At 47.5% G+C, this 27,561-nt stretch overlaps 1 protein-coding gene across 1 annotated transcript in view; it reads right to left on the bottom strand.

Annotated features, from left to right (window-relative positions):
* LOC139275670 (transmembrane protease serine 5-like) overlaps window positions 1–3,373 on the bottom strand; it is a 78,400-nt gene extending 75,027 nt beyond the window's left edge. The window contains exon 1 of the mRNA XM_070892836.1: window positions 3,272–3,373. Coding sequence (XP_070748937.1) covers window positions 3,272–3,373 — 102 coding nt within the window. The remainder of the gene's footprint in view (window positions 1–3,271) is intronic.
* Between the last annotated feature and the right edge of the window lie 24,188 nt (window positions 3,374–27,561).

Raw genomic sequence — 27,561 nt, 5'->3', positions numbered from 1 at the left:
ACCTTCGCCCCAGAAAAGTTTCCAATACCTGGCTCAAAAAGGGAAGGAAATTTGTTAAGAACCTGGATACATGACGCCTCATTGACATGTGATAGCGCTCGGATGTCATCCCAGTTCCAGCGGATTTTGCCCAGCCAGCTGCTTTCAAGCAGTGTGGCCATCGCCGGGGACAATCTAGAGTGGCAGTTCTTGCACCGTGCCCTCATAGGTGACCTTGACCATGGCGCTGCCCAGAACAGTGATGAGCTCTTTGGTGTGGATGGGTCTCAGGGCTGGTTTGAGTGCCTTGTTGCACCACAGTCTCTCAAACATCTTTTTACTCATGATGGATTGGCTAGTACCCGTGTCCAGTTCCATGGCTACGGGTAAGTCATTCAATTTTACATTTAGCATTATAGGTGGACATTTCATCAAAAATGTGTGCATCCCGTGTACTTCAGCATCTGCCTCCTCTCTCTGAGGCTCGAAATTGCTTTGATCCACCATGGACCGATCTTCCTCTGCCACGTGGTGGTTAGCAGGTTTTGCAGAGCTTGCAGCTCATCTGCAAGCTCGTTGGAACTACCCCGTTGTTCCACAGCTCTTGCAAACATACCCTTTGAAGCAGCATGAATAGGCTGAATGGAAGCCTCCACAAGGCCAACAAGGTGTGAATTGCCTTGCATTCATCCTTTGTTGCGGGCTGTGACTCATCTGGGTCACCTGAGGACTGCTGGCAGTTGCAGACTCGTGGTTTCTGCCCTGTACATTTCTGCTCGCAAACACAGTTCCAGTTAATTTATGAACATTGCTAGCACTTGTGTGCTGAGAGATTTGTTTGGTGTTATCACTGGTGGACATAAACGACTGTGCTATCGCAATGTCCTTACTGGGGGTTGGTGTCTCTACAGTCAAAAGTTTTTATAGGATGATCTCGTGGCCAATGCCCAGTACAAAAAAGTCTCTGAGCATTTGCTCCAGGTAGCCATCAAACTCACATTGTCCTGCAAGTCGCCTTAGCTTGGCGACGTAGCTCGCCACTTCCTGACCTTCAGATCGCTGGCACGTGTAGAACCGATACCTCGCCATCAGCACACTCTCCCTCGGGTTAAGATGCTCCCGAACCAGTGTACACAGCTCCTCATACGAATTATCTGTGGGTTTCACCGGAGCCAGAAGATTTTTCATGAGGCTGTAGGTCGGTGCCCCGCAGACTGTGAGGAGGACCGCTCTCCTTTTTGCAGTGCTTCCTTCTCCGTCCAGCTCGTTGGCTACAAAGTACTGGTCTAGCCGTTCGACATAGGCTTCCCAGTCCTCACCCTGCGAGAACTTCTCCAGGATGCCCACAGTTTGCTGCATCTTTGCGTTGGATCCGTATACTCGTTGCCAGTTATTGTGTTCCTAACACAGATGAGACTGCACACAGGGAGGTTAAAATAACAGTGACCTCAGTCTTTATTAAGACACTCCAGAGTGAGGAACAGGCCTTAGGGGCCGGCTTATATACAGTGCTCCGAAGGGATCCTGAGATCCCTTGGGAATTCAGGGGAGGCGCTCCCTGGTGGCAGAACATGGGAGTGCATGATTTACAGATACACAACACTACCATTAGCGGCCGTGCCTCCAGCTGCCTGGACTCTAAGCTTTTGGAATTCCCTCCCCAAAACAGTCCGCCTCTCCACCTCTCCTCCGTTTAGACGCTTCTTAAAATGTACCTGTTTGACCAAATATTTGGTCATGTGTCCCAGTAACTCCTTATTTGGCTCCGTGTCAGTTTGGATGTCTGATAATTCTCCAGTGTAATACCTTTGGACATTTTACTACATTAAAGGTGCTATATAAATGCAAGTTGTTGTTGTTGTTTAACAGGCCCTCAAATTTGTTCGGCATGTTTCTTGAGGCGTATTGAAGGGCAAAGAAAGCACAGAGGTTTCTATGTTGCTCGGCATGGGTATTTTTACCCCTGCTTACATAGAAAATAACGATTATACAATTTTATTGAGTAATTGTTTGTTACTATTGGAAGAGTGCATTTGCAAAATTCTCATCCTTGATTTCAAATCCCTCCATGACCTCGCCCCTCCCTATTTCTGTATGCTCCTCCAGCCCCACAACCCCCCGAGATGTCTGCGCTCCTCTAATTCTGGCCTCTTGAGCATCCCTGATTATAATCGCTCAACCATTGGTGGCCGTGCCTTCTGCTGCCCGATCCCTAAGCTCTGGAACTCCCTCCCGAAACCTCTCCGCCTCTCTTTCCTCCTCATAGCGCCTTTCATGACCACTGGACATCTCAATGCGCTTTACAGCCAATGAAGTACTTTTGGCGTGCACTCACTGTTGTAATGTGGGAAATGCGGCAGCCAATTTGCGCACAGCAAGCTCCCACAAACAGCAATGTGATAATGACCAGATAATCAGTTTTTTTTGTTATGTTGATTGAGGGATAAATATTGGCCCAGGGCACCGGGGATAACTCCCCTGCTCCTCTTTGGAATAGTGCCATGCAATCTATTACGTCCGCCTGAGACAGCAGACGGGGCCTCGGTTTAAAGTTTCATCCGAAAGATGGCACCTGCGACAGTGCAGCGCTCCCTCAGCACTGCACTGGAGTGTCAGCCTAGATTTCTTTTGTGCTCAAGTCCGTGGAGTGGGACTTGAACCCACAACCTTCTGACTAGGAGGCGAGGGTGCTGCCCACTGAGCCACAGCTGACTGTTTTATTTTATCAGCTGGCGTACGCTGGAGTCTTCAGTTACATCTGCAGGTTGGCCTTTGAGCACTTGTAGTGATGGAGGTGTCACTAATTCACCTGTCCAAACCCATTGAGACTGACCTACTTTAAGTTGTAATTATTTTCATATGTTCATTATTTATTTGGTTGCTGCTGTTGCTAATTATGGTTTAACTCTGTTGAGATGAGTGGCTGTGATTTCCAGGTACTTCTCCACAGGTGCCTGTAGGTGAGGCAGTGCTGCCAAAGATCTTTGTCTGACATTTTAATTTGTCCTCTTTGTCCTTCAAGGATTAATTCCCTGCTTGGCGGTACAATCAACGCTGACTCCTGATGAAGCATGGTATGAATTTAAAGTACTGCTATGCATGTGATACTGAGAGAGTAGGCAGTACACGTCAGTCAGGCTGAGATGCTAGATAAATGATTGTCTTGCTGATAAAATAAAATAAAACTAGTTTGTCTGCTATCATGTCTATAAGACTTACAGCCTGACTCCCCAAATCTTTCCACCATCTACAAGGCACAAGTCAGGAGTGTGATGGAACACTCTCCACTTGCCTGGATGAGTGCAGCTCCAACAACACTCAAGAAGCTCGACACCATCCAGGACAAAGCAGCCCGCTTGTTGGGCACCTCATCGTCAACATTCACTCCCTCCATCACCGACGCACCGTGGCTGCAGTGTGTACCATCTACAAGCTAAACGAGAAAATTGGTTTAAATTAAGAGCCATGATTATAGATTTAAAAACCATACGTCGATAATTGAGTGATATTTCAGAACTTGAAACCTAATTAGTTAAATAAAATATGCTAGAGATGGAAGGGCAGGTGATGTGCTGCAGCTGTAGCATGTGGGAGCTGGTGGCCACCAGTGTGATCCATGGCGACCACGTCTGCAGTCAGTGTCGGCAGCTCGAGAAACTTGGGCTCAGAGTTGGTGAGCTGGAGTCCGAGCTTCGGACATTGCGATGCATCAGGGAGGGGGTGGATTACCTGGACACTTTGTTCCAGCAGGCAGTCACACCCCTTAGGTTAAATACTTCAAATTTGGTCCGTGATCAGGGACTGGAGGCTGTGACCACGAACGTGGCAGCTATAGGGATCCAGAAGGTAACATTGGAGGAGCCTCAGCCCTTGCATTTGCCCAACAGGTGCTTGCAGCTTGTGTGCGGACGAGAGCGGGGACTGCAGTGAGGATGAGCAAACCGACCACAACACCCTGTGAGCGGTACTACCGAGGCCCAAAGTTCTGCAACACCGGCTCTGTAACTTAAGCCCTTTACTGCGATACTTTCTTCAGCAAACCAGCCTGCAAGGCAGATAAAGCCCTACTTTGCATGGGGATTAATTGGTTTCCGCAGTCTATGTAGAAGATTCTGTCTGAATGATGCTTTAATACAGCCCCAGGATCCCAAGGGTACGGACATGATTCGATTTGAATTTGACAGCAGTAAATCAGATTCGCTCCTTCCCCTCATTTACTCCGCCTGGTAATTTTAATATCCCACAATAAACCCTCGCTGGACAGATAACAGCTGTGCCTGTGATCAGGCTTAATTTCAAGCTGGTCTATTTTTGTATTTGTTCATTTCTTATCATATTCATATTTTCATCAGAATTCTGGTGCAGGAGTATTTGTCTGGTCCCCTTTGGAGTGACTTGGCCCTACACTAATTTTATAATTAACGCGTTCGCAAACAAAGCATTTGTGATTTTAATTTAAAAATAAACAGGCTAGGTGTAGTGGTGATCTCGTTTTATAGAAACATAGAAACATCGAAAATAGATGCAGGAGTAGGCCATTCGGCCCTTCGAGCCTGCACCGCCATTCAATGAGTTCATGGCTGAACATGCAACTTCAGTACCCCATTCCTGCTTTCTCGCCATACCCCTTGATCCCCCTAGTAGTAAGGACTTCATCTAACTCCTTTTTGAATATATTTAGTGAATATATATAGCCAGTGGATGATGACTTAAGCCCAGACTTAACCTCGCCCCTCCCTGTCTCTGCCTGCCATCGCTGCGCTCCTCAAATTCATGCCTCTTGCGTATCCCCGATTTTCATCGCTCCACCATTGGTGGCCGTGGGGTACAGCTGCAAGGACAGATTAACCGTGGGCCGGATTAACTGTGGGGCGGATTAAACGTGGGGCGGATTAACCGTGGGGCGGATTAACCGTGGGCCGGATTAACCGTGGGCTGGATTAACCGTGGGGCGGATTAAACGTGGGGCAGATTAACCGTGGGGCGGATTAACCGTGGGCCGGATTAACCGTGAGGCGGATTAACCGTGGGGCGGATTAACCGTGGGGCGGATTAACCGTGGGCCGGATTAATCGTGGGGCGGATTAAACGTGGGGCAGATTAACCGTGGGGCGGATTAACCGTGGGCCGGATTAACCGTGGGCCGGATTAACCGTGGGGCGGATTAACCGTGGGGCGGATTAAACATGGGGCGGATTAACTCCGGGGCGGATGGGGCTGCAGCCCCAGGCCCACCGAAGAGCATAGGCCCACCAAATAAATGTAGGAAAAATAATATAAGGCCTCCCAACTAGGCTGAATAGAATAGACAATAAGAGAGGAAAAACAAGACCGAGGAAAATATTATTTATTGGCCTAACGTGTACATAGCTATTTTTGCAGAGACAAAGGGCTGGATTTTCGCTGACTTTGCGGGACCCTCGGGTAACTCCTGGCGGTGGCGCTTTCAACTAACGCCGGGTAAAGTACGCTGATGTGCAACGCTGCGGACTGCGTTACCGTCGTACTTTCGGCACTCTCCCGACCCGCACACTGCGCCCAGAATACCGACAGTATAAAGACCTGCAAAAAAGGTAAGTTACAGTTTTTATTTTTTAATTCTTTTTCAGCGATTTAGTAGGAAAGGGTTTTTTGAATGGTTTTTTTGCAATTTGTTTATCCCCCCCTCCCAAGGCCTCTCTCGCAACACTACCGGCCCCAGACTAAAGTTGCCAAAACTTGCCGAACCGTGAATCCTCGAGCAACTCTATCTTTACTGATGCAGACGTAAAGGCTGAAAGTTAGGCCTAAAAATGGTAGCGCAGCGAAAATGGTAATTTTGGCGTAATACCACCATTTTTGCCAAAAACCAAAAATCTAGCCCAAGACCTTTACTATTTGCATACATGTATAGGAATCTAGTATTGTAATGTTACCAGAACCAGCATATATACCTACTTGATACAGAATATATGCTTTCATTGTTTGAATATATCGACCTATGTTTTCACACTCAGAATCAGAATCATATACATAAGGTAAAGAACGTGAATAAACATAACTATCGGCCCACTTGGATCAGTTTGCCGCACCAGGCCCTGAATCCGGCCCTGTCCAGCTGCCAAGGCCCTAAACTCTGGAATTCCCTCCTTAAACCTCTCCGGCTCTCTTTCCTCCTTGAAGACGTTCCTTAAAACCTCCCTCTTTCAGCCAGCTTCTGGTCACCTGCCCTAAGATCTCCTTATGTGGCTCAGTGTCAAAGTTTGTTGGGTAACACTCCTGTGCAGTGCCTTGGGACGTTTTAATATGTTACAGGCGCTATATAAATGCAGGTTGTTGTTTTTGTGCAGTGAGCCTATGAGGATTGTTGGAATGTGTCCTTCCCCCCCCCATCACCCACACAACCCCATCCCACCACCAATGCTCAGTGCGATGTCTAGTGTGTTGTTGAGCCTTTCTGCCTAGTGTGGCTCAGTGGGTAGCACTCTCACCTCTGAGTCATAAGGTTGTGGGTTCAAGTCCCACTCCAGGAACTGGAGCACAAAATTCTAGGCTGACACTCCCAGTGCAGCACTGAGGGAGCGCTGCACTGTCGGAGGTGCCGTCTTTCAGATGAGGCGTTAAACCGAGGCCCCGTCTGCCCTCTCAGGTGGATGTAAAAGATCCCATGGCACTATTTCGAAGAAGAGCAGGGGAGTTATCCCCGGTGCCCTTGGCCAATATTTATCCCTCAATCAACATAACAAAAAACAACCAGATGATCCGGTCATTATCACATTGCTGTTTGTGGGAGCTTGCTGTGCGCAAATTCTCTGCTGCGTTTTCCACATTACAACAGTAACTACCCTCCAAAAAGTACTTCATGGGCTGTAAAGCGCTTTGAGACATCCGGTGGTCGTGAAAGGCGCTATATAAATACAAGTCTTTCTTTCACCACTCTTTCTCCAGACAACCATTAAAGGCACGGCTTTCAAACTCAAAAAGATACTAGAAAAACTGAGATGTTCTTGTTACAGCAGAGAAGGTTGAGGAGCGATTTAACAGAGATGTCACAGTTACTAAAGGTTTCTCTAAAGTCCTTACTCAATACCACAAATCCACACGAGGCACATTCTATGGACAATGTCACTCCATGACCTGAACCTTTATTCACAGGACCAAGAAGTGATGACCCAGCGTGGGACCTCCCTTATTAAACCTGGGTGACCAGGTGAGGAGTGTCTCCCACAAGTTCACCCCCTGTGGTCAAGGTGTGCATTTCTAACGTATATACAGTATTGCAGTGTTGTTACATAAAGGTTACATACATGACAGTTTCGGTAGACTAAAATAGGAGAAACTCTTTCCAGTGGCAGGAGGGTCAGTAACCAGAGGACACAGATTTAAGATAATTTACAAAAGTATCAGTGAATGAGATGAAGAGAATATTGATTTGCAGTGCATTATAATGAGCTGCAATACTCTGTAGTTGCAGATGGCAGAAGCAGATTCAATATTAACTTTCAAAAGATAATTGGATATATTCTTGAAAAGTCAATAATTTCAGGGCTGTGGGGAAGGAGCAGAGGGAGTGGGACTAATTGGATTGTCCTTTCAAAGAGCCAGCACAGGCACTATGGGCTGAATGGCCACCCTCTCTGCTGTATCATCCATGCCTTTGTTAGCTCTAGAACTGGCTACTCCAACGCACTCCTGGCCGGCCTCCCACATTCTAACCTACGTAAACTAGAGGTGATCCAAAACTCGGCAGCCCATGTCCTAATTCGCACCAAGTCCCGCTAACCCATCACCCCCTGTGCTCGCTGGCCTACATTGGCTCCCGGTTCAGCAACGCCTCGATTTCAAAATTCTCATTCTTGTTTACAAATCCCCTCCATGGCCTCGCTCCTCCCTATCTCTGTAATCTCCTCCAGCCCTGCAAGCCCTCCGAGATATCTGCACTCTGCAAATTCTGCCCTCTTGAGCATCCCTGATTATAATCACTCCACCATTGGTGGCCGTGCCTTCTGTTGCCCAAGCTCTGGAACTCCCTCCATAAACCTCTCCGCCTCTCTACCTCTCTTTCCTCCTTCAAGACGTTCCTTCAAACCTCCCTCTATGACCAAGCTTTGGTCACCGGCGCTAATTTCTACTTTTGTGGCTCGGTGTCAAATTTAATTTTTTTTCTTATAATACTCCTGTGAGGCACCTTGGGATGTTTTACTACTTTAAAGGCGCTATATAAATACAAGTTGTTGTTAGTTCTGTATCAGTCTATGAAATACAGCAAAAAGTGCTGGAAGTACATGGTCGGTCGATCAACATTAGAAAAGATGTGGACTTTGTTGGACTGAATTCTTCTTCTTATTGTCTTGTTCCTTTAACCGGCAGATTAGACACACACTCAGTTGTAACAATGCCGGATCAGTCCTTATTGAAACAACGTGACTCCCGCAATCTCCCAATGCCTTCCAGCAGGCAGGCTGTGTCCCGGCCGTGCCCACTCATAAAATCCTCCGCTTGGCGCCTGGTTTTGGCGGCGATATTAATAATGGACCAGCTTAACCCCTGTGAACTTTGGGTTCCTCACAGTCTGTGAGTAATGTGAGACGTGACGTGAGGTGAGTGCAGTGAGCTCGGGTGGAACAGGTGGCTTTGGACCTGTGGTTCCCAAAACTCTCCCCCACTAGGAGTTTTCATCACCTCGTGTCTGGGTCTGCTGTAGATTCATTGACAGAGATTGATCACTCTGATTGGTCAACAACTCGATTATCATTGTATCATGTGACTGCCAGGATGGTTGCAGTTGAACTCGATGGGCCCTGGTCTTTTATCGTCCAGCCAATCCCTATGTTCTGAGACGTTATCAAAACCCAGGTCACCATTTGGAGCGTGAGCAAGGACATCAGTGGGATCCAGGTACAGCAGAGGCGCGGGAAGGCCGGGGTGGATGAGCAGCGAGAGATCATGGCTGAGGTGCGGTGAATGAGTGAGACAGAGAAGGGACGAGAGATCGAGGCAGAAATGCAGCAAATGATTGAGGCGTTGGAGCGGTGAGTGATCGTGGCTGAGATTCGGCGAGTGATCGTGGCGGAGCTGCGGCGAATGTTTGGTGCGGAGGTGCGGTGAGAGATCATGGCGAAGTTGCGGCGAATATTTTGTGGCGGAGGAGCAGCGAATGTTTGTGGCGGAGGAGCGGCGAGAGATCGTGGCGGAGGTGTGGCAAATGAGGGTACGGGGCCCAGAATGGGCGAGGGCCCTGGGGCAGCACGGGGCCAGCCCGCACTGTGCAATGTGTGTGCGCACTAGGTCCGTGCAGCAGAACTGGTCTCCAGTCGTCCTGGTTAACCCTTGCCACTGGATAAAGGCTTAGTTCTGTCAAGCCCGTGTGGTGGCTGGTGTGCAACGGTCACCACACGTTAAAAAAATCCACGCACAGGCATCTTCCACCCCTAGAGTCAAGACTGGAACATCGGGTCCTTCATTGAAACATCAGCAAACTCATTGGAAACAAGTCATCCTCATTCGAGGGACCGTCTATGATGATGAGAGTCATAGAGTCATTACTTTGTGGTCATTGATGTAATGTGGGAAACACAGCAACCAACTTGTGCACAGCAAACTCCCACGAACACCAATGTGTGATAATGACCAGATAATCTGTTTTTGTTATGTTGATTGAGGGATAAATTTTGGCCCCAGGACACTGGAGAACTCTGCTGCTCTTCTTCGAAATAATGCCATTGAATCTTTTACGTCCACTTGAGAGAGCAGACGGGGCCTCGGTTTAACATCTCATTTGAAAGACGACTCCCTCAGTACTGCACTGGGTGTGTCAGCCTAGACTTTTGTACTCAAATCTCTGGGGTGGAATTTGAACCCATGACCTTCTGAATCTGAGGCGAGAAAGTGCTAGCCATGGCTGACTCATGAAAAGTTTTCCTGATTCTTAAATCTAACAAAACTCCTGAAAATCTACAACCCTTGGTGCTGAGGAGGATATAGCTCCTCTGGATTGGCTCCTTGCCCTTCTCCAGTGAGTTGCCAAGTCGTACAGAATAGGTTTGATCTCCAGATTTATTTTGGCTAGAGTAATTAAACTGCCAACCTCATTTAACTCTTACGGCTAGACTTTACACTCTGGTCGCTATTGTGTTCCGAACACAGATGAGGCTGCACACAGGGAGGTTAAAGTAACAGTGACCTCAGTCTATAATGAGACACCCCAGAGTGAGGAACAGGCCTTAGGGGCCGGCTTATATACAGTGCTCCCAAGGGATGCTGGGATCCCTTGGGACTTCAGGGGATGCGCTCCCTGGTGGCGGAACATGGGAGTGCACGCTTTACAGATACACAACAGTCGCTATTGCCCAAAAATGGGCGTTATTTCCAGCCTTAGTGCTTTTTTTATTTTTCAGTATCACTGGACTATCGCCCATTTAAAAAAACCGCTAGTTTCGCCTTTTTAATTTGGCCGATAGCTTTAGCGATGTAAAATGGGCCTTCGCGATGTATTCAGTCACACAAGGCTGGCGTCCATAGCAACGACCGTTCTGCGCATACGCGGTTTTTTTTTCAGGCAAAGAACTTTTCCCACGGGGGTTGACAGAGATAGCAGGGGACCTGGTCCCCATCAATAACATTATAGAACCTTTCTTTTATTCTAGCCCCTGTTACTTTATAACACAAAATCTATCAGCCAACTGAGGTGAACTCCATTAACTTCCTCATGGGATGACATACCCTCTTTTGTGCTGAGTTGGATAATGTTTAGTGAGGTGGCAAAGGGGACGCTGCAGTTGATCTCGGTGACCCTGAGCTAGATGATAAACTGTATAGCGCCCTCTAGCTAGGAGGTACAGTGCCCTGGATCTGTAATTAAGAAACTGGCTGTACAAGGAATGCTGGTGTTCTGTGTTATCTATTCACACCAGCAGATGAGGACAGGATTGTTCTCTTATTCAGAGATTCTCTGTGATCAAATCTAAATAATCGAGAGTTCAAAGCCAACCATGGCAGTTTGAGAAGTTGAATTCAGTTTTAAAAAAAAATATGCAAATAAAAAAAGTTGCTATCAGTAAAAGTGACCATGAAGCTGTCAGACTGTGTTTAAGACCCGTGCGGTTCATTAATGGCCCTTTAGGGAAGGAAACCTGCCGCCCTTACCCAGTCTGGGCCTATATATGACTCCAGTCCCACACACCAACGTGGGTTGACTCTTATCGTCCTTCTATGTTAACGACTTGGAGGAAGGGACTGAGTGTAACGTAGCCAAGTTTGCCGACGATACAAAGATGGGAGGAAAAGCAATCTGTGAGGAGAACACAAAAAATCTGCAAAAGGACATAGTCAGGCTAAGTGAGTGAGCAAAAATTTGGCAGTTGGAATATAATGCTGGAAAGTGTGAGGTCATGCACTTTGGCAAGAAAAATCAAAGAGCAAGTTATTATTTAAATGGAGAAAGATTGCAAAGTGCCGCAGTACAGCGGGACCTGGGGGTACTTGTGCATGAAACACAAAAGGTTAGTATGCAGGTACAGCAAGTGATCAGGAAGGCCAATGGAATCTTGGCCTTTATTGCAAAGGGGATGGAATATAAAAGCAGGGAAGTCTTGCTACAGTTGTACAGGGTATCGGTGAAGCCACACCTGGAATACTGCGTGCAGTTTTGGTTTCCATATTTATGAAAGGATATACTTGCTTTGAAGGCAGTTCAGAGAAGGTTCACAAGGTTGATTCCGGAGATGAGGGGGTTGACTTATGAGGAAAGGTTGAGTAGGTTGGGCCTCTACTCATTGGAATTCAGAAGAATGAGAGGTGATCTTATTGAAACGTCTAAGATTATGAGAGGGCTTGACAAGGTGGATGCAGAGAGAATGTATCCACTGATAGGGGAGACTAGAACTAGAGGGCATAATCTTAGAATAAGGGGCCACCCATTTAAAACTGCGATGAGGAGAAATTTCTTCTCTCAGAGGGTTGTGGAACTATGGAATTCACACCTCAGAGAGCTGTGGAAGCTGGAACATTGAATAAATTTAAGACAGAAATAGACAGTCTCTTAAATGATAAGGGAATAAGGGGTTATGGGGAGCGGGCAGGGAAGTGGACCTGAGTCTGTGATCAGATCAGCCACGATCGTATTAAATGGCGGAGCAGGCTCGAGGGGCCGTATGGCCTACTCCTGCTCCTAGTTCTTATGTTCTTATGTTTTGAAGCCGCTCAGCAAGCCGCTCAGCTGTATCAAACCACTACCTGCCATTCGCGAAGGCCTAACACAGTCATGTTCTCAGGGCAATTAGGAATGGGCAATAAATGCTGGTCTTGCCAGCGACGCCCACATCCCGAGAATAAATAATAATAAGTTTTTTAGTTAGCCTTCCAACATTTATCGCTTAGCTTTGCACGTGGAGAACGGCCACTTTGGGAGTCTGACGGGCGGGCGATGTGACACCGCCCATTCGGTGCTGCCTCCCAGGTTGAATTTCCACCTTGTGCTCTGGTATGAGTCAGCACTTTCACAAGCAGCAGGGAAGACTAGGATAAAAACAAAACATTTTTAGGAGTTGAAATAGCCATTGTCTCGATTCACGGCAAGTGCGTAAAACCCCCCAGTTAGGTTCTAGATCGCAATTCACTGACCGCTGAACGACGCCAGGTAAGCAATACGTTCGGTGTATCTGTGACATTGCAATCATTGCCGTGCTTTCTCTGCAATCCTAATGATCTAATTAAACATCCATCAATAATAAAATGTGTTCTGCAACACAGAATCCAAGCGGCAGTGCGGAGGGTAGAGATGTGACAAGACAATCTGCCTGCATAAAACCCGATAGAATCCATTTGTACAAGGTGAGGAACAGCAGAAGAAATTGTCTCTTCGATTGCTAGCCCCGCATGCTGCAGTCATCTGAGGACATTGCAGCACTGGTAGTGACAGCAGGTGTGACTGTCAATGGAACAATAATAGATATAAAATGCTACCTTCTATTCATTTTCAGATGCCAAACAAAGTGCAGGTAGGCACGCAGGGCAGCTACAACCTGATACAACCCTCCTGTATGGCTCAGAGACGTGGGCCATATACAGTAGACACCTCAAATCGCTGAAGAAATATCACCGACGATGTCTCCCCTGCAAATCCCCTGGGAGGACAGACGCAGCAACGTCAGTGTCCTCGATCAGGCCAGCGTCCCCAGCATCGAAGCACTGACCACACTCGACCAGCTCCGTTGGGCGGGCCACATTGTCTGCATGCCTGACACGAGACTCCCAAAGCAAGCGCTTTACTCGGAACTCCTACATGGCAAGTGAGTCCCAGGTGGGCAGAGGAAACATTTCAAGGACACCCTCAAAGCCTCCTTGATAAAATGCAACATCCCCACCGACACCTGGGAGTCTCTGGTCAAAGACCGCCCTAAGTGGAGGAAGAACATCCGGGAGGGCGCTGAGCACCTCGAGTCTCGTCGCCGAGAGCATGCAGAAAACAAGCGCAGGCAGCGGAAGGAGCGTGCGGCAAACCAGACTCCCCACCCACCCTTTCCTTCAACCACTGTCTGTCCCACCTGTGACAGAGACTGTAATTCCCATATTGGACTGTTCAGCCACCTGAGAACTCACTTTTAAAGTGGAAGCAAGTTTTCCTCGATTCCGAGGGACTGCCTATGATGATGATGATGTGGGAAACCCGGCAGCCAATTTGCGCGCAGCAAGTTCCCACAAACAGCAATGTGATAATGACCAGAAACTGTTTTGAGGAATCAATATTGGCCAGGACGATATTTAAGTTGTGTTAAAGTTGTGTATTTATTTTAGTTGATCGTAGTTAATATTTTAGTAACTTATATCTGATGATGATTTATCTTCTTCCCTTTTAAAAGTTATTATGAATTTGCATGTTTGCGTCACTGTTTCTAGTCGGGCTTTCCCCATCCTGGCTCTGATTTTAAGGTTAAACCGAGGCCCCGTCTGCTCTCTCGGATGGACGAAAAAGACCCCATGGCACTATTTTGAAGAAGAGCAGGGAAGTTATCCCCGGTGACCTCGGGCCAATATTTATCTCTCAATCAACGTAACAAAAATCAGATTCTCTGGTCATTATCACATTGCTGTGTGTGGGAGCTTGGTGTGCGTAGATTGGTTGCTGCGTTTCCTACATTACAACAATGACTACACTTTGAAAAAAAAAAGTACTTCACTGGCTGTAAAGCGCTTTGAGATGTCTGGTGGTCGTGAAAGGCGCTATATAAATCCAAATCTTTCCTGTCCTAGACTCCTCACCAGCGGAAAAGATTTCTCTTCAAAATCCTAAATCCTAAAAAAACTCAATCAAATGTTCTCCTTTTTCAGCTTAAGGTATTGTATAATTAAAGAAAAAGGCACAGATTAGCAAAGACACATATTTGGTATTTGTAAAAAAAAAAAATCTTGTAGGAGTATGTTAGACAAATTATAAATCCTGCAAGGTTATAGAATACAAGATGTTAAATGCCTGCGTGTTATGAAATCAGGAGATTAGTAGAGCACCAGGGGAGCTGGTATTTTTGTTTAATTTCCCTTTTGTGATTAAAGATCTGATTGTACTTTATCAAGATCAGAAAAAGTAATTCTCTGTAGGTGAGGCGTTTATTAATATTAATTACACACGCAAAGCATGATGGCTTTTTTTTCCCCGATAAAGATAGTTTTTAATTAAATTCAAATGCAAAAGTAGTTCTTTGCGTTAGTTCAACATAACCTGAAACTTGATGAATTTCTACATGGAATAAAAGTTTGGGTAAGTTGAATTCCTGTCATCGTCTCCTTGATGTTTCCCTACCCCTTGGCTCCCCTCCTCCATTTTGAAGGTGGCCACAAATTCTAGTAAAATTGAGTTTTACTTGCTTTCACCTCCGGCTTAAAGACCAGCGCTGGGATTTTGCAGTTCCTCTCCCCCTGGTGTTTGACTTTATGTCCTCCCATTGAGGCTTGACGATGATGAAGGGGTGATCTAATTGAGGTGTTTAAGATGCTTGAAGGAATCATTAGAGTAGAGGAAAATAAACTACTGCCTCTGGTGGGAAGAGTGCACTATACTTAAAATTAGAGCCAGGCCGTTCAGGGGTGATGTCAGGAAGCTTTTCTTCACACAAAGGGCCGTGGGAATCTGGAACTCTCTCCCACAAAACGCTATTGAGGCCGGGGGATGGAATCGATTCAAAAATGTCAAAACTGAAATTGATAGATATTATTAGGCAACGGATGTGAAGGGAGATGGAACCAAGGTAGGTTAAGGTACAGATCAGCCGTGATCTAGTTGAATGGTGCAATAGGTTCGAGGGGCTGAATGGCCTCCACCTGTTCCTGTTTTACAATGAATGGGAGGTTAATTTGTGAGCCGCTGATTGGAGAAAATGAAAATCCTCTCTGTGTTCCAGCCTCGAGATTGTCATGGTTACCTCGCTCAGCGCACCAATCAATGATTAGGGCGGTTATCGAATTGAATTGGCTTGTATTTAAAAGAGGCAAACTGAATTAGCTGTGTGCATACTTAATAGTGGCAGGAAATTGCAGGAGTGCTGCTGTAGAGCGAAAGATTGCATTTATATAGCACCATATCACATCCTCGGGCCGTCCCAAGGTGTTTCGGCCAATGGAGTACTTTTGAAGTGTAGTCACTGCGTGTTTTTTGCACCAAAATTGTTCACAGCAAATGAGGTGGGTGACCAGTTAATATATTCGGTGTGGATTGAGGGAGGAATGTTGGCACAGGAGACTGGGGAGAATTGCCCATCCCATTTACGAATAGTGCCACGGGATCTTTTACGTCCCTCTGAACGGGCAGACTTTTACATCCCTCGGTTTAACGCCTCACCCGAAAGACGGCACCGCTGACAGTGTGGCAACTCCCTCAGCACCGCACCGAGCTGCCAGTCCATAGAGTCAGCTCCAGTTTGCGAGTGGAGACGCTGTACAAAGCAGCAGCCCCCTCTGTGATCCATGGGGAGAGGAGGCACCAGAACAGGTGTGCGATCTGCCAAAGAAATGCACTCATTAGCAGCCCCCAGCCTGATTGGACTCTGAGCGGTGCAAGGGTTAAATTGTCAACGTTCGGGAGTTATGATGCTGAGCGTTGTCATGGAAGCTGCATTATTATCCATTTCAAGGCAGCAGCTGTCAATACTCCCTCGGTCTCCAGTCTCCCGACACCTGGTGCTGATCTCACCCTTCGTAATAAACAGGTTTCTTTCCACTAGGGTCCCTGTTCTCTCCGAGAAACGTTCGAGCTGAACCTTCCCTGGGGTAGACCGTGAAATTCATTAGATTGTCTCATGCAGCGTGTAACACTGCAATCTTTGGCAGGTTCTAGTCCCGTGACCTGTTCAGGGGGAAACCATGATCAGAATACCCTACATGGACAATGCTTGGAAACTGTTAAGACTCCAGCCTTTTAAAAGACAATGGGACCAAAATCACACCTGTTACCGCCTCTCAGTGGTGGTAATGGGGCAGAAAAGCCTTACCGACCAGAGGCAGGGGTAGGGTGTGATCCATCCACAATTGCCCCCCGGGCTGGGTCTCCGCCGCGCCCCGACTTTCTGCCCTGCCCGGCGGTGACCCCCTTTTCCGCCCCGTGGGGGAAATTGCCCCTCGGGAGCGCGGCCACCACCGATCGGTGCCCCCGACAGCTGTGCGGTGTGCGAAGCTGCCGTTGGATGGCCGGTGCAGCCGCCCTTAAAGGGGAAGGGCGCACCATCACGGCCGCCATTTTGTTTTAATTGTTGGGCCGACTCTGCAGTGGGCCCGGCCCCCGGCCGAACATTTTCCTGGTGGACGTCACGGAGACCTCACTGGGCTCTGCAGCGACCCTCCCCTTTAACCGAAGGGGAGGGACATTGCAACGCGAGGGCGTGATGCGGTATGTCCGGGTCGCACTGACGTCATCGCCGCTGCGCTGACATGGTCACCGCCCTATTCCCGACCCGAACCCACCCCTATACGGCCTCTGATAGTGACCCAACGCGCTGGGAGGCGGTGCCACAGTTAAAGAGACGAATTTTCCACCTCTTCCCTCCGACTCCTGCCGGGCGAGAATAATTCGAATTGTCTGCCTGAAACGGGGCGGGGGCCAATTCCCCCCCCACCGATGTTAGAATCATAGAATCATAGAATGGTTACAGCACGGAAGGCCATTCGGCCCGTCGAGCCCGTGCCGGCTCTCAGCCAGTCCCACTCCCCCGCCCTTTCCCCGGAGCCCTGCAAATTCTTTTCCTTCGGATACTTATCCAACTCCCTTTTGAAAGCCACGATTGAGTCTGCCTCCACCACCCTCTCAGGCCATGCATGCCAGATCCTAACCACTCGCTGCATAAAACAGTTTTTTCTTCTGTCGCCTTTGGTTCTTTTGCCAATCAATAAATCTGTGCCCTCTGCTTCTCGACCCTTCTGCCAATGGGAACAGTCTTTCTACTCTGTCCAACCACTCATAATTTTGAACACCTCGATCAAATCTCCTCTGCTCCAAGGAGAACAATCCTAGCTTCTCCAGTCTATCCACGTAACTGAAATCCCTCATCACTCGTAAATTTTTTCTGCACCATACATAGAAACATAGAAACATAGAAAATAGGTGCAGGAGTAGGCCATTCGGCCCTTCGAGCCTGCACCGCCATTCAATGAGTTCATGGCTGAACATGCAACTTCAGTACCCCATTCCTGCTTTCTCGCCATACCCCTTGATCCCGCAAGTAATAAGGACTACATCTAACTCCTTTTTGAATATATCTAGTGAACTGGCCTCAACAACTTTCTGTGGTCGAGAATTCCACAGGCTTACCACTCTCCGGGCGAAGAAGTCTCCCCCCATCTCGGTCCCAAATGGCCCACCCCCCCCATCCCTAGACTGTGACCCCTGGTTCTGGACTTCCCCAACATTAATAAGAACATAAGAACATAAGAATTAGGAACAGGAGTAGGCTATCTAGCCCCTTGAGCTTGTTCCGCCACCCAACAAGATCATGGCTGATCTGGCCGTGGACTCAGCTCCACTTACCCGCCCGCTCCCCATAACCCTTAATTCCCTTATTGGTTAAAAATCTATCTATCTGTGATTTGAATATATTCAATGAGCTAGCCTCAGCTGCTTCCCTGGGCAGTGAATTCCACAGATTCACAACCCTCTCGGAGAAGAAATTCCTTCTCAACTCGGTTTTAAATTGGCTCCCCCGTATTTTGAGGCTGTGCCCCCTAGTTCTAGTCTCCCCGACCAGTGGAAACAACCTCTCTGCCTCTATACTGTCTATCCCCTTCATTATTTTAAATGTTTCCATAAGATCACCCCTCATCCTTCTGAACTCCAACGAGTAAAGACCCAGTCTACTCAATCTATCATCATAAGGTAACCCCCTCATCTCCGGAATCAGCCTAGTGAATCGTCTCTGTACCCCTTCCAAAGCTAGTATATCCTTCCTTAAGTAAGGTGACCAAAACTGCATGCAGTACACCAGATGCGGCCTCACCAATACCCTATACAGTTGCAGCAGGACCTCCCTGCTTTTGTACTCCATCCCTCTCGCAATGAAGGCCAACATTCCATTCGCCTTCCTGATTACCTGCTGCACCTGCAAACTAACTTTTGGGATTCATGCACAAGGACCCCCAGGTCCCTCTGCATTGCAGCATGTTGTAATTTCTCCCCATTCAAATAATATTCCCTTTTATTGTTTTTTTTTCCAAGGTGGATGACCTCACATTTTCCAACATTGTATTCCATCTGCCAAACCTTAGCCCATTCGCTTAACCTATCCAAATCTCCTTGCAGCCTCTCTGAGTCCTCTACACAACCTGCTTTCCCACTAATCTTAGTGTCATCTGCAAATTTTGTTACACTACACTCTGTCCCCTCTTCCAGGTCATCTATGTATATTGTAAACAGTTGTGGTCCCAGCACCGATCCCTGTGGCACACCACTAACCACCGATTTCCAACCCGAAAAGGACTCATTTATCCCGACTCTCTGCTTTCTGTTAGCCAGCCAATTCTCGATCCATGCTAATACATTTCCTCTGACTCCGCGTACCTTTATCTTCTGCAGTAACCTTTTGTGTGGCACCTTATCGAATGCCTTTTGGAAATCTAAATACACCACATCCATCGGTACACCTCTATCCACCATGCTTGTTATATCCTCAAAGAATTTCAGTAAATTAGTTAAACATGATTTCCCCTTCATGAATCCATGTTGAGTCTGCTTGATTGCACTATTCCTATCTAGATATCTCGCTATTTCTTCCTTAATGATAGCTTCAAGCATTTTACCAACTACAGATGTTAAACTAACCGACCTATAGTTACCTGCCTTTTGTCTGCCCCCTTTTTTAAACAGAGGCGTTACATTAGCTGCTTTCCAATCCGCTGGTACCTCCCCAGAGTCCAGAGAATTTTGGTAGATTATAACGAATGCATCTGCTATAACTTCCGCCATCTCTTTTAATACCCTGGGATGCATTTCATCAGGACCAGTGGACTTGTCTACTTTGAATCCCATTAGCCTGTCCAGCACTACCCACCTAGTGATAGTGATTGTCTCAAGGTCCTCCCTTCCCACATTCCCGTGACCAGCAATTTTTGGCATGGTTTTTGTGTCTTCCACTGTGAAGACCGAAGCAAAATAATTGTTTAAGGTCTCAGCCATTTCCACATTTCCCATTATTAAATCCCCCTTCTCATCTTCTAAGGGACCAACATTTACTTTAGTCACTCTTTTCCATTTTATATATCGGTGAAAGCTTTTACTATCTGTTTTTATGTTTTGCGCAAGTTTACATTCGTAATCTATCTTTCCTTTCTTTATTGCTTTCTGAGTCATTCTTTGCTGTCGTTTAAAATTTTCCCAATCTACTAGTTTCCCACTAACCTTGGCCACCTTATATGTATTGGTTTTTAATTTCCTCTCCTTTATTTCCTTGGTTATCCACGGCTGGTTATCCCTTCTCTTACCGCCCTTCTTTTTCACTGGAATATATTTTTGTTGAGCACTATGAAAGAGCTCCTTAAAACTCCTCCACTGTTCCTCAATTGTGCCACCGTTTAGTCTGTGTTTCCAGTCTACTTTAGCCAACTCTGCCCTCATCCCACTGTAGTCCCCTTTGTTTAAGCATAGTACTCTCGTTTGAGACACTACTTCCTCACCCTCAATCTGTATTACAAATTCAACCATACTGTGATCACTCATTCCGAGAGGATCTTTTACTGGGAGATTGTTTATTATTCCTGTCTCATTACACAGGACCAGATCTAAGATACATAAGGCCTTCACATCCTTCCTAATGCGCATGTATTAGATTGTTAGAGCCAGTATTTTGAACAAGTTGATCATAATTTCCACACAGCATAATGTTCTCTCTCCAGGCTGTACAATCATGAGCTCCATGATGCTATTTCCTCTGGAAGTGCACATCGAGTTCTGTCTACCCCAGAGGTCATGTGCCCCAGAGGTCATGCGCCCCAGAGATCATGCACCCCAGAGGTCATGTGCTCCAGCATTAACAATGAATCTTAACTGCTCATTAAATGTTATGTCGGTACATTGTACGTCTCCTGACACTAAAGTGGATTCGGTGAATGGCAAAAAAATAAAAGGTATATGCCGACCAAAATACAAATACATTTTATATAATGGAAAGGGGGAAAAGTATCTCAGAAAGTGACAGAGGTCGAGGGTTTATTTTGAGTGAGATGCTTGCCCCAGTTTTTGTTTGATGAATATTGTTTTGGAATTAATGAAAGTTTTGAAGCATCCAGCACAATAGGTTGGTCCAGAGAAAATAATTAAAATAAATGGTTTGGAGGAAATAAAACTCCCATTGCCATCACTTTTTATGTGGTTAAACGTGTAATTACCCCAAATTAGCAAGATAATGGCCCAGAAATTGCGGTCGGAGGCTTCCCGCGGGTGCATGCCCCCAACCCCAAAATCTTCTACGAAACTACCTGGTGGCCCAGAGGTTCAGAGACTTCTGGTCCTGGCTCTCTGCGTGAAGGCCTGCATAGAGGCCCCATATACCAGGAACGTAGGTGCTTCGCACGTCCCTGAAGTACTTTTGGAGTGCAATCGCTGTTGTACTGTAAGAAACATGGCAGCCAATTTGCGCACAGCAAGCTCCCACAAAACAGCAATGCGATAATGACCAGATAATCTGTTTTAGTGATGTTGATTGAGGAATAAATATTGGCCCCAGGAAACTGGGGAAAATGCTTGTGCTCTTCTTTGAAATATGTCATGGGATCTTTTACATCCTCCTGAGAGAGCAGACGGGTAAAGTCTTATCCCTCAGCACTGCACTGGAGTTTTGGCCTATATTTTTGTGCTCACGTCTCTTGAGTGGGACTTGAACCCACAACCTTCTGACTCAGAGGCAAGAGAGCTATCCACTGATCCATGCCTGATCACTCCTCTTTGGGCTAAGGGACAAGGTCTGGGCATTGACCATCCTCGAGGCAACAGTTTCCATGGTAAGGGTTGTGGGTCCCCATGATTCCAGCACACAGCGAGAAATCAGGTGTAGCACACCCACAATTCTCCGATACACACTTGCTAAGCACCCAGGCCCCTTTGGCTAAAGTACTTTCGACATTTCCTCCATAAGATCCACTTCCCTGTAACTTATTCCATAATTCCATCTGACTTCTCTTCATAGTTCTAATTCCTTAATCTTGAAATTTGACACATTAGTAAATGGTTTCCCTCTATCAGATTCATCAAAACTTAAAAAAAAAAAATTAATTCTTGGGGTGTGGGCATCGTTGCCAAGGCCGGCATTTATTGCCCATCCCTAAGAGAAGGTGGTGGTGAGCCGCCTTCTTGAACCGCTGCAGTCCGTGTGGTGTTATTCTCAGTATACTTCTTTGTAGCGGTTTGGTACAACTGATTGGCTTGCTGGGCCATTTTGGAGGGCAGTTGAGAGTCAACCACATTGCTGTGGGTCTGGAGTCACATGTAGGCCAGACCGGGTAAGGACGGCAGATTTCCTTCCCTAAAGGGCATTAGTGAACCAGATGGGTTTTTACGACAATCCGGTAGTTTCATGGTCACCATTACTGACACTAGCTTTTTATTCCAGATTTATGACATTAACTGAATTTAAATTCCCCAGCTGCCGTGGTGGGATTTGAACTGGTGCCTCTGGATTACTAGCCCAGTAACATAACCACTATGTTTCTGTACCCCAAACTTCAGTGAGGTGAACTGAAACCGCTTTTCCAAAGAAAATATGGCTGAACTTCTTTAAACCTTTCACCTTAAATTCCTGATTTACATTGGTTACCCTGCTCCCTATAAATATTGGCACAATCCTGCTCCCCCCCACTTCCGCATATAGACATTGGCACAGTCCTGCGCCCCCCTCCCGCATATAAACATTGGCACAGTCCTGCGCCCCCCCCCCCCCGCATATAGACATTGGCACAGTCCTGCGCCCCCCCCCGCATATAGACATTGGCACAGTCCTGCGCCCCCCCCCCCCCCCCCACCCCACAGATATTGGCACAGTCCTGGGGAAATCCCCTGCAGATATTGGCACACTCCTGTCCTAATTTCCAAAATTCAGCACCAGCTACCCAAAGGAAAGCAGTGCTGTCATTTCAGAGAATGGCTTTAATAATCTTACAAATGCAAGAAGAATTCTCAAGACACTGAGCTGGTCAGAGCCCAGAAGGGCAGAACTTCATCGACCCATTGGAATCCCTTATGGACCCTCCATTTTGAGAGCTTGTGATCGAGTTGCTTGCATTAACAATCCCCCAAACAGGACAAATGCCCCAAACCATCAATAGTGGTGATACATTCACCCCGAGAGTATCGATGGATGGAGAAGGGACGTAATTTCCTGATGCACTCCCAAGGGACAAGGCTCCATGCTGGAAGAACACCCATGATTCCCTCTTGTGAGCTTCCCTCCATGCCCGGAGGCTGCCTGTGATTTCCTGACCGGTTCCCGTGGGCAAGGTTCCATGGCAGGAATGCAGTTTCAGAAATCTGGCTGTGGTGAGGAGATCTCCGGGGTGCAATTCTGTTCGACCTCTTGACAACTGGAAACAGTTCGTTTCTATCTGCTCCGTCTCACCCCTTCATAATTTTAAACAGCACGATCAAAGTGTCCGAAAATGTCGCTCTCCTTCAGCTCCATTACCGCCTCTAATGGGGCGGAGAGGCCTTACCGACTGGATGGGCCAACCCGTCCGAAATTGCCCTCGGGCAATTTTTGTTCATGCCATTGTTTGGCCTGTTCTAACAAGGAGGGCGTAGAGTTAAAGCATAGATTTAATGTAATTGGGGGGAAGGTTTAGAGGGGATTTGAGGGAAAATTTCTTCACCCAGAGGGTGGTGGGGGTCTGGAGCTCACTGCCTGAAGGGTGGTAGAGGCAGAAACCTTCTCCCTGGATAAAGGGGAGGGCCGCTGCGAGCTCTGCGCTAACTTCAGTGGCGCCTACTGGGCCACCAGGGAGGGCTTTGGCTGGGCCGGCGGTCCAGTACCCGGGAGGGGGGGGGGGGGGGGGTTAACACGGGAGGTTCTTGAGTGGGTTTATGATCTTCACTTGAGCCTTTACATAGCTTAAGCTCTGGAACCAGACTGATTTGTTGCTCCCTCGATTGGTGCAGAGTTTTACTCTATTCCAAGTCCTTTTCCAGTTTCCATAAAGCAGTCCCTTTTTCACCCCGCCCGTCGGTGGCCTGACCCAACCCATGGGCACCTATTGTCAGGCTGAGCTGGCAGTCGGCCGACAATTAACGTAAGATGGCGACCACGGCAGTGCACCCTCCCCTTTGAGGGCGGACGACCTGCCCAGGTGTACACGGCCTTCCGACCTCCTGCGGAGCGGTTTCCCGCGGGGGGGGGGGGGGGCGAAAACGGGGTCGACGTCGGTCGGAAAGGGGGTCAACGCGTGCCCGATGGGCGGCTGCACAGGTGGCATGGACACCTGTTCCTGCCGCTCCCGGCCAGAGGGCAATTTCGGCCGGGTCGGCCCATCCAGTCGGTAAGGCCTCTCCGCCCCATTCGAGGCGGTAATGGAGCTGAAGGAGAGCGACATTTTCGGCCCCCGAGATGACAGGACCCTTTGATCGAGCTGTTTAAAATTATGAAGGGGTGGGACGGAGCAGATAGAAACGAACTGTTTCCAGTTGTCAAGAGGTCTAGAATGAGCGGACACGATATCAGGTTGTAAGAGATATAGGACAGAGAGCAGGAGAAGCATTTTTCCACAGAGTACTGTAAGGCTGCGGAACTCACTCCCGGAATTGAAGAGAGAGTTTGTCAACAGTTTAAGAATAGGTTCGATATGCGGTTAAAGGATATTGGAAACAGGGTGGGCTCATGCGATTAAGACTACTGCCCATTTGGAAGATAAACACCAATGCTGATTGGGGTGAATAATGTGTTTCGATGTAACCCCTCAGATAAGGAGAGAGCAGAGAAGAGGATATTGAAAGTAAAATGCTTCGGGATGGAAATTGAACTGGTGGAGAATTTTTAGGCATTCAAAATCTCCCAGAATACCCTGAAGTCTCCTACTGGTTTCAAAGCACGGTCTGAACTTTCATGTAATATCAAATTCACCACAACTTAAATTGACTGATTGATTTGGGTCTCTGCTGTGGAGAGAATAGAACTAGTTAGATAGTTCCAGCTTCAGGCAAGCGAGACATCACAACTGAAATTACCAGCGAAGGATATTTAAATCCCCTCTGCTCTCCCAGAACTGGGACAGAAACAAAGAGCGTCTATTAGGAACTATTAAAGGGACATTATTGAACTATTTTGATTTCCCAGGGTCCCTGTTGCTCCCAGTGTACCCACCTGTTTGTGCCGTGTGACCAGACTCTACAGTGACTCCAACAAAAGTCGAGTCATACAGCACCGATGGAGGCCCTTCGGCCCATCATGCCTGTGCCAGCTCTCTGGGAGAGTTACCCAATTAGAAAGAAAGACTTGCATTTATATAGCGTCTTTCACGACCACCGGACATCTCAAAGCACTTTACAGCCAATGAAGTACTTTTGAAGTGCCGTCACTGTTGTAATGTGGGAAACGCGGCAGCCAATTTGCGCACAGCAAGCTCCCACAAACAGCAATGTGATAATGACCAAAATAATCTGTTTTTTAGTGGTGACGGTTGAGGGGTAAATATTGGCCAGGACACCGGGGATAACTCCAATGCTCTTCTTCGAAATAGTGGCCATGGGATCTTTTACATCCACTTGAGCGGGAAGACGGGACCTCGGTTTATTTCTCATCCGAAAGACGCTACCTCCGACAGTGCAGCGCTCCCTCAGCACTGCACTGGAGTGTCAGCCTGGACTTTTGTGCTCAAGTTCCTGGAGTGGGATATGAACCCACAACCTTTATGATGGGGCTTGACAAGGTGGATGCAGAGAGGATGTTTCCACTGATAGGAGAGACTAGAACTAGGGGGCATAATCTTAAAATAAAGGGCCGCCCATTTAGGACTGAGATGAGAAGGAATTTCTTCTCTCAGAGGGTTGTGAATCTGTGGAATTCACTGCCTCAGAGAGCTGTGGAAGCTGGGACATTGAATAAAGTTAAGACAGAGATAGACAGTTTCTTAACCGATAATGGGTTATGGGGAGCGGGTAGGGAAGTGGAGCTGAGTCCATGATCGGATCAGCCATGATTGTATTAAATGGCGGAGCAGGCTTGAGGGGCCGAATGGCCTACTCCTGCTCCTATTTCTTATGTTCTTATGTTTAACCTTCTGACTCAGAGGCGAGTGTGCTGCCCACTGAACCACAGCTGACACATAGTCCCACTCCCCCCGCCCCGCTCTTTCCCCATGACCCTGCACATTTTTCCTTGACATATCAGCATGTATTCTTACAGTAATGAACCTGATCCATTTTTAATCCAGCAGAGGACAGCACAACACTGCTTGTGATCCTATCTCAACACACTACAATATATAACAACATGAGAACTTTTGGGAAAAGGCAATTAGGCCCAATGATGCAGACCTAAATCCCAACTCTCTGCAGAAACATATAAAAAGTTGCATTTAACACTATGGGAGACCTCTCCTTGTGCCACTGGTTCCCAATGCGTGGATCTTGGAGGACCAGCTGCAATCAAGGACGTTTTTTTAGATCACGTCTTCCTGATGGGTGAATCTTGGCAGGTCCTGGGGCTGGTGTAGAACTTGTGGAGCATAAAAACAGCTCAATTGGCTTCCATGATGAGTTAGTTCATACTTTGCGATGGATCTGGGCAGCAATGAAGGAAGTCCTTACTCCTGATTTCCTCAATTTTACCTTGTGTCCCACGAGTTGGAATACTTCACCACCGTGAACAATTTGCCCAGATTAACTCTAACAATTCCCTTCAAAATCTTGAAAACTTAATCTTGGAAGAAGCCAGCCCAGGCTGCTTTAATGTTCCTAGAGTAAAGAAGCCTTCCTGCAATTATATCAGGCCCTGGTGAGACCACACCTGGAGTATTGTGTACAGTTTTGGTCTCCTTACTTAAGGAAGGATCTATTTGCCATAGAGGGAGTGCAACCAAGGTTCACCAGACTGATTCCTGGGATGAGGGCATTGTCCTTCATTGGCTATAAAGCACTTTGAGACACCCGCTGGTCATGAAAGGAGAGATTGAGTAGACTTGGCCTATATTCTTTAGAGTTTAGAAGAATGAGAGGTGATCTCATTGAAACATACAAAATTCTTACTGGGCTTGACAGGGTAGATGCAGGGAGGAGGTTTCCCCCTGGCTGGGGAATCTAGAACCAGGGGTCACAGTCTCAGAATAAGGTCCGCCATTTAGGACTGAGATGACGCAAAATTTCTTCACTCAGAGGATAGTGAATCTTTAGAATTCTCTACCCCAGATGGCTGTGGAGACTCAGTCGTTGAGTGTAATAGTTTCAATAGTTTCAGAGATCAATAGTTTTTTGGATATTGAAGAACTGAAGGTTATATGGGGGATTGGGCGTGAAGTGGAGTTGAGGTTTAAGAAAAGCCATGATCTTATTGAATGGTGGAGCAGGCTTGAGGGGCCGAATGGCCTACTTCTGCTCCTATTTCTTATGTTCTTCTGGAGGGCTGAACCTAGCAATTGATTTGGTTTTTGTTTGTTTCTGTTGCTCTTTCAAAGGAACCGATATTCTTCCTGTGATTGGATGGCAACAAGCTCTTATCTAAGATCACAGGATACTTCAGGATGATTTTGGTTCATAATTCTTCCAGAACTCTGCATTCCCGCCTCCCTCCACACCCCCCCTCACCACCTCCCTGCACCCCCTCCCCGCCCGCTCCACCCTCCCCCCGCCCCCTCCCAGCTCCGTGCCCTCCCTCGTCCCCCCTCCCCATGCCCCCTCCCGGCCCTGCACCCACCTCCCTGTGCACCCCCCCCCCCATCTCCGCTCCCCCTCCTGCTCCACTCCCCGCCCCTTCACCTCCACCCCCCCATGCCCCCTCCCTATGCCCCCACTCCTTGTGTCCCCATGCCCCCCTTCCCCGCTCCCCCCCCACCTGTGAAACGCTGCCCGATTGCGCTGGTTCATGGTGGGGTTTGCGTCGCGCGATCTGCAAATGAGTTTGTGCGGAAATTCGAGAATAAAAAAAACTTTCCAAA

Source organism: Pristiophorus japonicus, chromosome 11 (genome assembly GCF_044704955.1).
Source record: "Pristiophorus japonicus isolate sPriJap1 chromosome 11, sPriJap1.hap1, whole genome shotgun sequence".
In the NCBI taxonomy this organism is placed as follows: Eukaryota; Metazoa; Chordata; class Chondrichthyes; family Pristiophoridae; genus Pristiophorus; species Pristiophorus japonicus.
The sequence above is the reverse complement of the archived record's forward strand: the minus strand, read 5'-3'. Positions and strand labels throughout refer to the sequence as shown.